The sequence below is a fragment of the Fringilla coelebs genome, assembly GCF_963513975.1.
Source record: "Fringilla coelebs genome assembly, chromosome: 1".
Taxonomy (NCBI): domain Eukaryota; kingdom Metazoa; phylum Chordata; class Aves; order Passeriformes; family Fringillidae; genus Fringilla; species Fringilla coelebs.
The window spans coordinates 82,771,995-82,789,014 of NC_140028.1; the positions used below are offsets into that span (position 1 = coordinate 82,771,995).

The following is a 17,020-nucleotide window of genomic DNA, read 5'->3' on the forward strand; positions in this document are numbered from 1 at the left end:
GCATACAGTAAATATGAGAGATGGCGAAATATTAATTTCTGTTTAGAAAAAGAAATTACCTGTTCAATTCTTTGTCTTCAATAGCTGCTTTTGGAAATTAGTTGGGGTCCATTTCTAAAATGAACAAAATGCTGTAAGAAATGCCAAATTAACAAGGAGCACAGTCACAATGAAACTAGGAAGTTGTCTTCACCAGCAGCAGCACATAGGCCCTTGTCAATCATTGGTTTTGATCTTTATGTGTGGGAAGAAATACTACCTCTCCATGGTGCAGGCAGACAGCTCCTTCTCATATCTGTCACCAGATAGGAGATAACTCCTTTTCTGTCTTTGGCATTTGGGGTTATCAGAGAGCCTTATTACTAACCATCCAGTAGCTGTGGGACAAGAAAGAGATCATTTTTCACTGCTACATGGAAACCTGTCACATTGTGGGGACTAGCAGACAAAAAATGCAATGTTTTGTAGCTAAAGAACCATGCAGCACAGGCAGGAACACCTCAGGTTCAAAACACATTACAGGTGTGCAACAGGAACAGATTTTATCCCATAACAGGGCAATGGCAGATGCCTGAATTCCTCAGTGGCCTTGAGACATGCCTGAGCAAAGGCTCCTGGTGCAGCTGCAAAAAAGGTCACACTTTGAGGAGAGGAAGGGTTTTATGGTTTGTTTTGGTTTTTTTGTTGGTTTGTTTTTTTTTTTTTTAATCACCATATGTGCTACTTTATATGAACATCAATTCACAATTTAGAGTCATTTGTACAGGCTTTTTGACAGCATGGAAAAAGTAGTCAGGATATGAGAATTAAAAGGAGTTTTTGCTTAATAATGAAAGCATAATTAGTATGATTTTCATAGGTTTTGTGTATCTTTGCACACCCTTGCTGAAAGAGGGGTTGTTTTATCTGAAATTTATTTGAATTTTGCAGTGTGTTTGCAATGCTACACTTAGTTCCTGTTGAAGTTTACTTCAGCAGAGTTAGTTAGACATGCATGGAGCTTTAGAAACCATCCTGTACTTCTGTATTGCTCTTTACAACAGTATTTACAGTGCCTCACACTGAGTAAAAGCTGGGGATCAGATCTTCCCCTGATGCAAGTTATCAGCATAATTCTATTTGGAAATGTTTACTTTGTGATTGTGTGTGTCTTTTATTCTTTTTGATCTTTTTATGCATCTCTAACCATAGGATTGGGATTTTTACAAAGGGACTCCCTCTGTCATTCTGTGGGATTTTTCACTCTGCAGACACTCCAAAGCTTTGAAGGACTTCAGATCTTGAACAAAATGAGTTCACTGATGTGTCCCAGGAGAGATTGTTGACTAGTCTGTAGATATAATTTTATGACAATGGATTGTATTTGGAGTTAATGTTTATGCACCATATGGTACATTGTCAAGTTTCATTGTATTTATGAAGATCTTAATAAAGTGAAGTAAAAATAAAAATACATGTGTAGGCCCAGTCTGTTTTCAAGAAAAGTAACTAGTGCCTCTAGATTTTTCCTTTTAACTTAAACTTGCCCAGAAAGTATAACAACAGGTAATAGTAACAGTAGGACTGTCCTGGGCCAGAGATAAAACTTAGGAAGTTCTGGAAGTAGTACAGAAATATTCAGGACTAGAATTATGCAGCTTGTTTAAAGATAACTAAATTAGGTACTGCATGCATTAGGATTTCTAAAATCGTAGAGTTACAGGGTCACAGAATGGGTCAGGCCAGAAGGGACCACAGTGGTCATCTGGTCCAGTCTCCCTGCTCCAGCAGGGTCATCCCAGAGCACATGGCACAAAATTGCAACCAGACAGCTCTTGCATATCTCCTGTGAGGGAGACTCCACAACTTCTCTGGGAAATCTGTTCCAGTGCTTAGTCATCTCCACAGTAAAGAAGTTCAGGTGGAACTTCCTGAGCACCAATTTCTGCCCATTGCTTCCTGCACGGCACTGCTGAGCAGAACCTGGATTCATTCTCTTGACACTCTCCCTTCAGACACTTACAGACATTGGTGAGGTCCCTTCTCAATCCTTCTTGAGACCGAGCAGGCCCAGCTCCTCAGCCTCTCCTTGTAGGAGAGATGCTCCAGTCCCTGGATCATCTTGATTGCCCTCTGCTGGACCTGCTCCCGGAGCTCCATGTCTCTCTTGTAGCCAGAAACCCAGAAGTGGCAACAGCACTCCAAGATATAACCTCACTAGGGCTGAAAAGGAGACAAGTAGGGCATTAATTTCTTAAGAAATTTTAGTTCCTGGATCAGCAGAGCCTCCATCCCTGGTGGGTGATTTTAACACCCATTGGGTGGTGTGTCTGGTACAGAACACAGCCTACAGCTGCTTACTGACTGGTGCTCCTGTGGGCTTATTGCAAAGGTGCCTTATGCCAGAGCAGCAAGCAAATGAGGGTACGGGAGCCCTAAGAGATAATCTGTGAAAACATAAAAGAATAATCCGTTTCATGGTAGGTAAAAAACTGCACAGTACTCCCACCTCCACCTTGGTTTAAAATATCAATACTTAGAAATTCAAGAAACAAAGTAAATAGCTCATTTGGAGAATTCTTTTTAGTCAAATTTAATTTCTTCTTCTTACTGTGGTCATTACCAATCTGTTTAGTTTCTTTTGCAAAATACTGGGAGGAAAATCTTTAAATGTGTCATTAAACACAGAAATCATTTTCCTTAGCATATTCCTAGTGCAGTGTATGTGCTGCTAAGAAATATGACATATTTGAAACGCTTACTTAAGAATATCACGTGAATTTGTGTACTCATGTACAGAGAAAATGGAAGGGGGAGTTTAATACTGGTTGCCTCTCTTCCCTACTTTCTCAGTGTAATATTCCAAATGAATTGCCTCCACTCAAGCCATGTGCCTGCATGGGTTTCACTCAGGTCTGTAGCATTCTACAAGAGTCCACACAGCAAAATCCATTGCAAGGACCAGGCATAAAAGATATGTAATAAGGCATGTAATTAATTTTATGAATGCAAATAGTCCACTGACTTTCTGGGAGACCACTTGCTCATTGTGAGAATACAGTAAGCATGTCAGTAAAGCTTTTCAAGTCTGAGCTTTTTGACTATAAAATCCTTGGCATTTATGTAAATATGTATTGAGCACAATAGATTTCAATCCCAATGGAACTCTCTAGGTGCCCATATGGTCATCCAAACTATTAATGTTTTTATCCTTTTGTTGGAAGTGTTGTTCTCTTCAGAATTAACAAGATAAATGGGTCACTTACAAGAAATGCTAGAAGTTGGTCCTGGCAGTTATTTCATTTTCCTTTTCATCTTTGCCCAGAATTAGCTATTTAATTAAGAATAACTTAATTACAGAACAAATATGTGCTGGGGCGGGGGGGGGGGGGGGGGGATGTCTGTAGAATTGGAGCCTGAAGAGTAGTTCACACTTGGAATATGACTACTTTAATTTGCAGTATGAGCTAAAAGAGAAATTAATATTTTCACTGGTGAGCTCTTTTTTTGTAGAATAATTAGGTAGTTCCTTTGTACCATGTATGGACCACAAGCAGCACAAAGATCATCCAGATCTTCATGGGTCTTTATGTAGTCAAAAGTTGTATTGGTAACTGCTGACTGACAAAAAAAAAGGATTTTCAGCAATGCTTGCAAGGCAAGAACAGAGAAAGTAACCTAAACAACCGACCTGATAATCAAATATTCATCACAAAAGCTGGGGCAAGAAAGGCATTCACTTTGGGTCAGGGATATAAACTGCACAGATACACCCACATGTTTTACCATGGAATAGACAACTGTGAGAAACAAAATGAAACATTTAAGTTATTCTTGAAAAATAAAGCACTCTCTGCAGAAATCTCACAGATTTTGGTCATGTAAGTTTCCAAGGCTCAATAATTTTTGTGTCTCAGCAAGGAAAACAAGATTTCCCTCTGTTTACTGCCTTCAAATTCTTAGCACATCCCCATGCTGAGTCATGAAATGTGTTTCTGTAATATATTTCATATGGCAAGAAGAGGCTCATCAATTCCATCTTTGCAGATTTCCTGGAGAATGCATTTTGAAGGGCTCCAAGAAACAATTTGCATTAAGGAACATTAAAAGTTCAGTTCTGCCTCACTCAGTAACGCCAAGTAACCCTTCCTGTATGATGGGTGCCCCTGATTCCCTGCAAGGAACAGAATCTGCCTCCAAGCCTGAGCTATCCATCAGTGGCAAAAACCACCACTGTGGACCATCCAAGACTAGAGACCCCACCAAGCTAATACACCCCGAGCACCTGGCTCTTATCCTAACCAAGTGGTGTGTCTACAGCTGGAGTGACCCTGTACTCATCCACCACACTCATCTGCATGAGTCCTCTGAGAGACTCAGTTAGCCATGGCCTTAACTGTAGCTCAGCCATCACTTGTGTACCACACAGCCCAAACCCTAAATGTGTGTGAGCGCCTTTTCACACCGCTGAGAAACGCCTTCCTTGGCCTGCAGCCTTGCAGATGCAGAAGCCAAGAGCACACAGCTCGGGTTGGTGACACTGTGGGAAAAGAGACCCAGACAGATCAGCAGCACCTCAGCCCAGGAGTTAACAGAGGCCTTTTTCATCCCTTTAACACCAGCTGAGGACCTGAGATAGAAAAAAATGTCATTCTCCTTCAGTCTGGGAGAGGAACCACTGCGGACTAAACATTGTTATTAATGGTATCAATTTGCCCTTAGGCAAGGAGCAAAATGCAGTGAGTTTGAGCCTGCTTGCTCATAGTTTTGGAAAGGCATGAGAAACCAGAAACTCTGCTATTAACAGAGAAAAAAAAACCTCTGTTCCACTTCAATACTACTGCTTTCTTCCATTTCTACAAAAATGTATGATCATGTCACCATGGGCTGGCAGTAAACGGGGAAATTACTGGTACTCAAGGAAGGAACATCCTTTTGTGAGACTTTACATTACTTAATGGAAAGTTTCCTGACAGCTGCCATACCCCAGAATAAGATTGCATTGGGAATAAGAAATGTTCTTAGGGATATTGCTGCCAGGGACCACTGAGTCGTACACTGTTTTCAAGAAAGGTTCCTCATGGAACTGCACATTCAGATGGCAAAAGCTGTTCTCACAAAGAGCCTAAAGCATTGATATCACTCCTCTTGACCTTTTTTTCACTGCTTTTACTTACCTTACTTCTTTTTGATTTAATGCACATGTGGATGAAAGCATCCTGGTGACCAGATTTCTTTTGCTATTGCCTCCTCACAGGTATACTGGTAACTCTGCAAGTTCATTTAACAATGTCTTGATACCTTGCCTAAGCACTGTTGATCTTTGATGGCTGAATTTAATTGCAGGAGACACCGGGCACCATTAGTTTTGAATTTGTGGTTTGATTTCTAAGTGTACCCAGTTCTCCAGTTGTAACAGCCTTTATACCAGGGAATTCACAACCATACTCTTCCTCTCTGTTAAAAACACTGCATTGCCTCAGTCTTTAAATTCACACAACTGTCTAAAATATTTTTTTATTATTTTGAAATCTTTCAAGGATTTCAGTTGGAAATATTTGACAGACATCTCCTGGCACATTTATTTCCACAGGATAAAACAATTAACTAAGCCTAAACACCTAGGTGAAGAACAGCAGTAAAAGGAAGTGTGAACTACTGGCTTAAGACTCAGAGCTCTGTGCCTTTCCTAATTAGTCTTTTTGTCATGAAAAAATGTTTAGTTTTTGTCATGAAAAATAAACATCCTGTTAGTCATGAATGTTCTTTAAAGGAGCAGTGAAAACACTGGACCAACAGAGGATGTATGGAGTGCTTTGACAGAGTAACTTGTGTGCAGCACTAGATCATTAAGTTCAGCAAAATGGTTTGCTAAAGCTTTGCTACAATCCATAGCCTGGAGTGAGGTCACCAACTAAACTGACTTTATGACAAGAAAGGACCCTAGACTGATGAGAAGGCATCCTCTGATAGAGGCCCTTATTCCTTTGCCTAAGCAGGTCTTTAAGGAGTGTGAAAGAAAAAAACATTAGCATGACTTGCTCGGACATAGAGTACGTGGCCATCGGCACTCTGAAACATTTTTTGGGTTATAAAATGATTAACGGACCATTCAAATTCTAGAAATGTTGCATTTGTAGCAGCAATCAGTTCCTCAGAGAGGAGGCAACAGAGTGTGAAACCTGAATTCAAGCAACAGACAGGCTGAGCGAATAATTAAAGGCAGAAATAACTTGGAGCTTCCAGAAATTATACTCAAGGTTTGCAATATAGCAAGGTTTGCAATATAGCAATAATATCTGTACTTATGTAGACATGTGTGCATGGACGTGTGTGTAATGACAATGGCACAGTTTCCAAACAGAAAGATGGTTGCCAAATATTGTTCCCCAGTTCTAATTTTCCAGAGTGAACTGTTTTTAAATATTCTCTGAGGACTTCTGGTCATAAATATTTCTAAAAAGTATGCACTTAATTCATGCCAATCAATATCATAAAGCAACCCTACAGCTAAATTAGCAAAGTCAAGAACTCATACTTATTGACTAAACCCTCATATGACTTGTACCTAAAGCTCCAAATCTTCAGCTTATGTGGTATTAGTATTTCTGTTTTCAAAAGTTGTGCATCCTGATCTTACATTTTTATGTAGAGGATTAAATACTTTATAGCATATTTGCCTATTGAGAAAACTCATTTGCCTTGAGGAAAAAGGCATCCTCTCATGAATTTCCTTTAACTTTACAGGATACTGCATTTCTGAGAGTCAGGATCTCTCCTGGACATTTCAAAGGACTATACAGAGGACCTACTTTATTCTCAAGGGACCCAAGTTACTGTGTTTGGACTTTTAAGTCAGTCCTAGCATACGGATGTGGACTTCAGGTAGAATGAGCAATGCAAAGAACTTGTTTGGACTTGGTGTCTCCTTGTATTTTTGGGGACTGATGGACCTTACTACAACTGTGCTGTCAGGAAGTGCCAGGCCCCTCACTGAAGGGCAAGAAGACAGCCTGCCAGACAAGCTGCATCAGCGTATGAAGAGGAGCTGGGTGTGGAACCAGTTTTTTGTTCTGGAGGAGTACACAGGAACCGACCCCCTCTACGTTGGGAAGGTAAGATCCACAGTGAGAGGATGTCTGTAAGAATGTATCCATCTGAGTATCTGCAGATTGTGGTGAAACACGGGATGTTTCCTCAAGTGCCTTTACCTCCTTTCATCTGTATTAATTTCACTTCTGCTCCCAAGAGCTTTTGCCCCATGTCACCTTTGTTTGGGAAGAATTTGTGTTTCAAGGGGCTGTCAATATATCTGCCTATTTCAAAGAGATCTGCTGCATCAATCATCATCTGCAATTTGAGGTAGTGTTAGAAAATCTGCAGCAATTTTTCCAGGGACTCCTACAATGTCAAGGCAAAGCAAGGTTATATTGACATATAAGGATTAGGAAAGAAAGGAAGAGTTTGTGATCATGCTTCTGTTCATGATCAAGTCAGCTAGAAGCTGCAATTCAAAATCAAATTAAATAGCCAGTTTCCCTTGAAAACTGACATTTTGGTTTTTGTTTTCTGTAAATCTTCAGGGTCAGAGTATCTTCTGGCTTACTGCATCTTGACTGCAGGTTAATTTTGTGGACTAGAGAGAAGTTGCTCCAGATCTAGAAGGGTGGATGGACACCTCATTAAATCCAACTATGAAGGGTCCTATTTTTAGATCCCTTTTGCCCCAAAAACCTGCCCATCAGTACAAATATGCGTAAAAGATATTCCTGAGCTCATCCTATACATATACTTGGTAATATTTTGCATTTACTTTTCTGCATCTCCTTGAGAAAGAAGCCGATGGAAATCAGACCAGTGATGTCTACTGTCACAATCTGTCTCACTATAACCATCTTCCTTTTTTGTTTTTAAAGACCTTGAATCACTGACCCTGTATTGAACCTGTTATTCAAAGTGTTATGGTCACTGTCAAGTTTGCTTCTATTCTACACTAAGGTGACAAATCTGGACAAAAATGTGGAGAGAGTTAATGTGCTTAAGTGTTTGAACAATGCAATCAAGATTTACATGCCTAGAATATCAGGTGCAGCTATGACAAGTGGAGACTACACATAGGTATATATGAAAAACAACTTAGAAAGGATGTCAGAAAATAATTCTTTCACATTCCATTGCTTATTTTTTATGAGATATCGGCTCTGTTTTTCCTTCCAAGCTATCCATCTGAAGAAGAAAAAAAAATTGCATCTCTATAGGCCCAGTTTGGACTCATATTTATCATTCTACAGACCCATAGAGCTAAACTGTGCTCTCAGTCACACCAATATAAATCAAAATGGATCTGCAGGCTTCAGAAGACCTCCTCCTGATTTATCCCTGCATGACTGACAGCAAGATGTGCTCTCTTTCCTCCCACAGCAGTGGCATTACTAGTGATGGCCTCCAGATGAGACCTCATTAGTCTTCATTCATCTGTGCACCTAGCTTTTCAGGTCTTGAGATCTCTATTGATTAAAGAAATTAATATTTGTTTTCAGGCAATTCCCAGCTTCGGAACAAGGGCCAGACTTATTATTCCACATTCTCAGTTACATTTGAAATCACTTCAGGCTTCCACTTGTGAACCAAATCTTAGGTAAAAGGCATATGGGGAGAAACCAGCTCGTTTTTGAGACCTGCTGTTGTCATTAGGAGCACACACGTTTGGCACAGTCAGCAGCACTCCCCAGCTTGCCTCTGCTCGAGAAGGACACCAGGACACCAAGACAGCTCCTCCTGGCCTGTGCCTGCCACTCTGAAGCCCAGGGAGCTTTTGGCTGTGCTCGCACCGGGGTGCACAAGGGCTAATTAGCACCCAGGGTGAGCAGGGCTAATTAGTCCCACGCACTGCTGAGCTGGCACGGCTGGATCCCTCGGCAGGGCTCGGAACTCGGCAGGGCTCCGTGTCATCCAGGGAGCTCTGCCGCCAAGAGGGGCCTCCGGGGCTCACACATTCCATGTGTCCCACCCCCAGTGGGGTGGGGAGCGCCAGCCCAGCGGTGGGATGGGGGCTCTGGGGCTCTGTGGGGCAGAGGCTTCCCCACAGGCGCTCCAAAGAGGCAGCAGCCTCCCACGGTTCATCGCCCGCCTGCGTTTGCACTGCCTGAGTCTTGGGGATCCTTAGGAAAGGGGTCAGCAGGGAATGGATTGTGGGGTGAATTAATTGTTCTGGCAGGCCAGAAATTGTTCAGCCCGAGTCACCCCGGGCTGACTCAGAAATAGCTCTGTAAAGGCTTGCACGGAGTGGGGCAGAGGTGCAACGGGGCTTTCAGTCTGCTGCTGGCTGCTCACAGCAGCCCTCCAAAACAGCCCTGGGTCCCATACCAAGCAGGCAGGGCCTCTTCCAACTGATACCACCCACAGCATCCTGAAACATCCTCGTAGCCATGCCTTGCTTTTATCCATTTGCTGTCTCCAAGCCCCTGTCAGAAGGAGGAAGAATGCACAGCACAGAGCCAGCTGTACAGCTGGTTCTGGCTGGTTCTGTATGACTGTGGCAGCCAAAAAAGCACCTTGATTTGAACCACAGGTCCAGGCTTGCCTAATATGATTTCCATGGCTGCTATGATTCTCTGAACTTCCCTAGACAACTGTTAAGGCAAGGTGCAAAATACATTCTGGACAGAGAAATGAAAGAAACTTCCTGATGCGAAGTCAGTACAATTTTTGCTTTTCTCCAGTGCTCATGATAGTGATTTAAAGTACTTCAGCTTCAGAGGGTTCCTGGTCCTGTCACAGATAAATACAAGGCTTCAGTTTTCCTAGAGGTGGCCATTATTGGCTAATAGGATGAACCAGGGAAACCAAAGCCCCTTCATTTGCTACAGCAGGAATTTTCCACATTCAATGATCAGCCTACCCTGTGTCAGTAATTGAACTGGGAACACACTTCACCATTTTGCCATGCTGGAGACTCCCTAACCCTGTTTCAAAGAAGCATTTGAATCACAGCAGCTGAATAAATGAATAAAATGCAACCTCTCCACAGACTATCAATGTACATCAACCACGCTCACTCATGCATCCTTACAAAAATCCCCTGCAGGTGCTACCTCCCTCGAAGCAGAGAAGGGAGAAGCACATCAAGGATGGTGTCACAGACTCACAGACTGGTTAGCAGAGCTGTGTGGGTTCTCCCCTGAGCTGCTCACTGCAGTGCTCCTCTCTTTCACACGCCCTTTGCCAGGAAATGTGTCATTCCAATGCAGATGTAACATCCTTATTTTTTTGTACTGTTCTCATCAAAAGGAGTCAAAAATTTCTCAGGAGTTATCAGCTTTATTCCTCCAATAACCCATTCCTTAATATGGAGGAGAAAGTAAAAATTAATTCCTCCTACTCTGTATCAAACACATGGCAGCACAATTTATTGCACCACCCATAAAAGAGAGCCAACTTAAAACTAGATCACCTTTCCAACACAGTGACTTTTACACTCCAAACTACAGCATCCTGCTATTAGGTTTGGTGAGAACTTCAGTCCCTTCAGACACCAAATTCTTTCAGATTTATTGCAGACTGGCAGTGTTATGTCTTTTTGTCTTTTACACCCTTTTTTGCTTTGTCTTGAAAGAGCAGGTTATACAAGAAGCTGCAAAAGTGCTGCTAGCATTTGTTACTGCCTAGCCTTGGTTGAGACCCAATGTTTCTAACAAATCACAGCTAGACAGAGATCCTCTTGTACTCCCAAATTCTTAACAGCATGCCATGTTCATTCCTTGTTTGCTCCCTTCACAACTGCATTTATTCCAAATAGGGCTTTGGACAGAAGGTGTAATTTAACCCAAAAGTTTGATTCATGTTTGATTCATTATTTGCTTCTAAGTATTCTGAAAATTCCTGAACCCCTTCTGCTATTTTAAAAAAAGGGGTTTTTTTCTTTCTCTTTTCCTTCTTATTTTTCTTCTTCTTCTTCTTCATTTTCTTTTCCTGTTCCTGTTCCCTTTTTCTTTTCCTGTTTTCTTTTTAGCTTGTTTTTAATTTCTTTTTAATTTTTCTCTTCCTTTTCTGTTTCATTTTTGCCTTTTGACTTTGAATTTGACTTTGCCTTCCTCTTTCTCTTTTTTTTTTCCTTATTTAATGAGGACTTGTTGGTGTTCCAAAACACATTTTCTTCCATCAGGCCCAGCTCTAATTCCCCAATCAGGTCTAACATCTGTATCTGTCTCAGCAGCTGCATTCTTTCACTGGAGCACTAATGCACTAAAACAAATGCCCAAGATGTAGCTTAGTGGTGCTGAATCAATTTGAAAAGCTATCATAGTGTCCTCCTTCTGGAAGTATCCTGTTTACTAGCTCCTGCAGTGATAATCTCTGAGTTATGGGTGTTTAGGGTAAGTAATGACAACCACTGTCTTTTTTTAAACTAATCACAAGATGGTGTTTCCTGAAGATATACCAGTTTGCAGTCCTGGTGCCTGCATGCGAATTAATACACATGGCAGCCATCTAAATTCAACTGTTTACCACTGCCAAATTTTTCTGGGCTTGTTCTTCCACCATTCAGTTAATGCATCGCCTGAGAGCTGCCAGATTTTCTCCAAAATATCTATGTTTCTCAGATGCAGTAGCCACTGCAGGGATGGAGGCAGAGGAGGAAGAAGTGAAATACCAGTGGCCTGACACAGCCATTGTCACAAGCTGCACCTTCAGCTTCCACAGCCTCCTTGCAGTGCTGCCTGGATGCCCTTGCATTGCTTGCAGTGCCCGTAACATTCGCTGTCCCTGCAGCCACTTGGAGTCCATGGGCCACCTCCACACAGACCTGTCTGCAGGCTGGGATATGCCATGGAAAACCACGGGATCCCACCTCAGCTGAAAGCACTCTTGCCCTAAAATCAGGAGAGAGTCCAAGTTTTGCACAGATCACCTGACCTACCTGAGAGGCAAATAAGGGAGACACCCTTCAGAGAATGAGTTTTTCCCAACCAGACCCTTCACTGGGGGAAAAGGTCTTTCCACTCCCCAGTCAACAGGATCAGGATCATGTGCCCTAAAACAGATTAGGAGCTGCTTCAGTAGCACTAGAAATGCTCAGGTCAGATAAGTCATTTTGCCCACTTTCCTATTAAACTTTCTCCTATGTAATAATGTGTTCTTCATGTAATTAAACAGCTCAGAGAGGAGATTTCTTCTTTCTTTCTTGAGAGAATAGTCTTTAATCAATTGTACAAAGTTTAACTTCTGCCTTTCGACACAAATTATCAATTTCTGTTTGGATTCTTTCTTTGAATACTATGTTCATATATTCAGTTTATTATTCTAAGATTTTTCTTTCCAGTACAAATATTTACCAATGTTTGGCCCCATCCTCCAAGATTATTCCCACCTGTCCTTTAAGCTCATCAAAGCATTAAACACGCACCTAATTCTGACCATATTTCTGAGATTATTTGCCCATGTGTGCATTTTTAAATGTGCTTAATTGAATCCAGCCCACTTTCACTGCTTCTTAAAAATTATTATTTCTCTTTTATTCATTGTCCACAATGATAATCTCAGTAGAAAACAGTATTCTGAACCATTTTGATTTTTGCACCTCAGGTCTATTGCCTTCCTGTCTTTTGGTACTGAATGATTACTGCCACTGGGCATTGATCTTTATGCTCTGTTCCTCAAAGGCATGGAAGCATGAGCATACCATTGTGGATTTTCATAGTGTGAGTGAAATTAACCAATTTGATTGCTTTTGATAGTCATTCCAGTATTTCATGGGAACCAGGTATTTAACAGAATGTAGTCCCCAGAATTATTTGTTTCCTTGTTTTAGATTATAATTAGCACTGCATTTGCTCTTGCTCTTTTCTGTTGCATTCACAGTTATCTGTGGCTGCTCAGAACTAATTAGCAGTCATGCAATAAATCCGTTTGCTAATTTCCTAGAAAATCTGGGATGGTTCTCATTTCTATAGTCTGCCATGGGCATAAGCAACTGCTTTTTGCTGCTTAGCTTGCTTACTGTTTGACAATATTCCTTCCTGAAGATGTAAGGATTTAGTAATTTTATTACTAAAATTTAATGGAAAAAGATTAAAATATTTCTGAATCATAACACTTACTGGGTAGCTCTCCCATTCTGCTTTCCCCTTGATCCCAAACTTATTTGCCTTATTTGCCCCAACATTGTGCTACCCCTGTAGTATTTGACTCCTCTTAAATCATGTGAGGAATCACAGTCTGCAGCTTTGTTGACCTCACTTTATCCCAAATCTTCTCAGTGGCCATTGTTGAGTGAGATTCCAAAAAGGCACAGAGCCTGTTCCTGTTTGGGTGCTTCTGCCGTTTCTTTTGGCACAGCTGTGGGTGCAGAAGCAGGAAGACAGGAGAGGGTTTTTAATTGCAACTATGTGATACAGACTTTACTATTTGCCTCTTTCAGCAAAGCGAGTTCATTAGAAGCAGCTCGTGAGTCCGGACAGTGAGACCAGAGTGCTGGGGATGGTCACGTGCTCGGTGCTTCTCAGCAGCTGCTTACCCAGCTCATGGTCTAATTGAATCCTGCTCCTCTCCACAGCTCCACTCTGACATGGACAGGGGAGACGGCTCGATCAAATACATCCTCTCAGGAGAGGGAGCTGGCATTGTGTTCACAATTGATGATACCACAGGGGACATTCATGCCATTCAGCGGCTGGACCGGGAGGAAAGGTCACAGTACACCCTCAGAGCACAGGCTCTGGACAGGAGGACGGGCCGGCCCATGGAACCAGAGTCAGAGTTTATCATCAAAATCCAAGACATCAACGACAATGAACCCAAGTTCCTGGATGGACCTTACGTAGCCTCTGTTCCAGAAATGTCACCTGTGGGTAAGACAGATTTTGTGGAGTCTCTTTCCCTTATGAGCAAATTGGAGATGGTCGCCAAAACACAAATTCCCTGACTCCTCGATCTCAGCTTCTGCCCCTTGCGCAGGAGCTGCGGGACAGAGGAGCTTATCCTGGGGTGCCTGCTTGCTGTAGAAAAGAGACAACAGGCTTTACATCAGCATCAGCTCCTCTGAAAGAAAACGTGCCAAGGGCAGCCTGAGAGATGACAAAGGTGTGATTCAAACATGCCATGTTCAGACAATTTGTATAACCTAGTGCTTCTCCTCTGACATCAGATGGTAGAAATAATAAAGTCCATTAGACAGCCATTGCCATCCCAAAAATAACACAGTCTTAGCAACCTAATCAAGTTCATACTGAGAGCTCAGCTACTGTCCAGGAGCCCTTGAAAACATGGAAACATGAAAACAATCATTAGCTCCTTCTAATTTGTGTGAAAGTGAAATCTGTTCAGTGAATCCTGAGATTCAGTTACTATTTGCCCTCCACTTTTACAGAATAAGATCATGTTGAAGACACTCCTGTTATTGCAGTGCAGAAGACAAACAGCAGCCTTCCTATTTTCCTATCCTGACACAAGTCAGGAGAAATCATTTCCATATAAGAATTCAAATAATCACATAAAATACTGTTTTTCTGGACTTTTTTTTTCTTTTTGCGTTGTCTTTGTTTGCTTATTGCTTTTTGGCTCTGTGACATCGCTGAAGAGATAATAATACCATACAAATTTCATGTCCTGAAGTTACAGATATGCCTCAACTTCTCATTCTTCAATATTATGTTGACATAAAGCTAGAGAGAGGCATCAAATACAGAAGTTCCAGTCAGTAATAATATTTTTTAATGGTAATGGCTAGCTTGAATTCAGATTTATCTTCAAGTGCTTATCTAGTAACATCAGATTTGTTTGTAACACAAAACATTATGTAGAAGGCTAGATACATTCATAAAGGCATTGTCTGACACTTTAAGGAGTCAAAACCCACACGTATTTCAGTTGTGCTTCACCTTCTCCTTGTTCTTGATAAATTACATCACCTGCAAGCCATTACTAGCTTCAGAGGAAGCAGACCTTGAAAACCAATTGAAAAGAGAAATATATATGCCTTTGTGTGGGTTGCAAAGGCACTTCAGCAGTGTATATTCTTTAGGCCATACAAATGTAAACTGCAGTCCCACAGAGAGATTATCTCAGAGATACATCCCTTCATGCTCTCTGTTCGTGTACAATTTCCATCCCTCAGTCAACTTAACAGCATCTATGGGCCTGCTACAACAGTTCATTATTTATGCCAGCTGAGCTATGGAACTTCTTTGAGCTGCCTCCTAAAAATATTTAAAATCAAGACAAGGGTAAAAGAAGCAAGCAGCATATAATTACCATCCCTCTGTCAACCATAACAAAGTACTGTTAGTTCAGCAATTCTGTAACTGTGGTCCATAGAGTACTTACTCTTTTATAGCTTCATATAGAAGCCTAAGGAATTAATACCTATTAATTCATTAAGTGCTAATGAGCTACAAGTATGAACAATAAGTACAAGCACTACAAGCATCAAGTGAAAAAGTTCAGTGTGGGAAAGCTCTTGTTAGGCATTTCAATTTACTTTGAACTGCGTACTTTTCCTGCCAGCTCTTTATCCCACAAAGTCTTACCCTGATGGTTTTTTGTCAGGCACCTCTGTTATCCAGGTGACAGCAACAGATGCTGATGACCCAACCTATGGGAACAGCGCGAGAGTCGTATACAGTATTCTCCAAGGACAGCCATATTTCTCTGTGGACTCTCGGACAGGTATGTTATTTCATCAGGCAATGAGTCAGTGTGGAAACCAAAGGAAAAAGTTGCAAGCAGAGAAAAAGGGCAGTGCATCATAGCTGTGGTCAGAGAAATGTAGTTTTGTGGCTTGGAGCCAAGACAGAGCAGCACTGTGTGAGGGGTAAAGTAATGCTGTGGCAGTGAGCTCCAGAAGAAGAATGGGCTTTTTCCAGTGATATATTCCTCTGAATGACCATATTCTGCAACTCAGGATCTGGATAGGTTTGGTGCTGTAAATACTCTTGTTGGCTTCTATCATTGAAAAATGTCTTAAACAGATCTAGTTGATAACAAGGCTTAGGGGGAAAAAAAATCTATGAACCAGCCAGGACTGGAAAGTGCAAGCTAATGGATGCAGTTATCTGGAGTAGTTTTGCCTAAGGGTATTCTTGTTAATAACCTTACATTTATCTATAGGACACCCTCTCTGTTTCGCTTGCTTTCTCTCTCTCTTTTCTCTATACATCCAAGGTTTATATTCAAAAGTGGAATCTGACAGATTTTGACAGTTTCTAAAGGGCATCTGTAGCGCTAAGGTCAGAAACTCATGAGACAATAGTCACTGCAGAGCCCTAGGGGACAGCATAGGAAAAACACTGAATAAACTTCTTCCAAAGTTAGCAGCTTACAGGGTAGGTGCTCTAGCCAAAGACAAACTTGTATGTGGCATGCAATGTTCTCAGTTTCGTTTATATTTGCAATATAAATAAGCTACTAATGCTCCTTTGTAATCAGGTACCAAATTATTACTAAGAAAGCAAAGGATCAATATTCAGCGTCAGATCCAGAACAGATTTAACCACTAGAATGCAGTTTATACAGAAGATAGGCCCTTAAGTCTAAAAGCATGTACTTTATCAGTATTTAACCCAGAATAGGTCTTTTTCTCCTCTGATTAACTTCCTAGTCACTTAGATCTGCATCTCCAGACAGGCTCAGAAATGCCTCAGACTTTAGCTGCCTCAGTCAGCAACTGGACTCCCATTTAGGGTAAGCACTGTTGTGAGCCAGAAGCCATTTCCCTATGACAAAGACAGGACTGTAATCAGCTTCCCCTGTGCAAACTCACCTGTGGGATTTGCTCACAAAATGCAATTGCATCTTTGACATTCTTCTAAAAGAGAGCTAGAGCATAAGTGACCAACAGCTCCTTTGTATTGATAGATAGTGATTAAAACGCCCAGTAGTGGACAACTCATTTCAGTACAGTCCTCCTCCAGTAGCATTTGGAGTCCTTACCATTTACGTCCCAACACAGCCTCTTGGTTCCAGAGGTGTGCTCCCATTCCTATTCTGTCACTGTCCTCACAGGTGCTGAACAAGTGTCTATGTGAAAGCACAGCTTCAAAGG

At 41.5% G+C, this 17,020-nt stretch overlaps 1 protein-coding gene across 1 annotated transcript in view; it reads left to right on the forward strand.

Moving 5' to 3' along the window:
- Window positions 1–6,851: 6,851 nt before the first annotated feature.
- CDH20 (cadherin 20) overlaps window positions 6,852–17,020 on the forward strand; it is a gene marked incomplete at its 5' end in the record, with an annotated part of 37,196 nt that continues 27,027 nt past the window's right edge. The window contains 3 exons of the mRNA XM_084209451.1: window positions 6,852–7,094; window positions 13,535–13,829; window positions 15,526–15,645. Coding sequence (XP_084065577.1) covers window positions 6,852–7,094; window positions 13,535–13,829; window positions 15,526–15,645 — 658 coding nt within the window. The remainder of the gene's footprint in view (window positions 7,095–13,534; window positions 13,830–15,525; window positions 15,646–17,020) is intronic.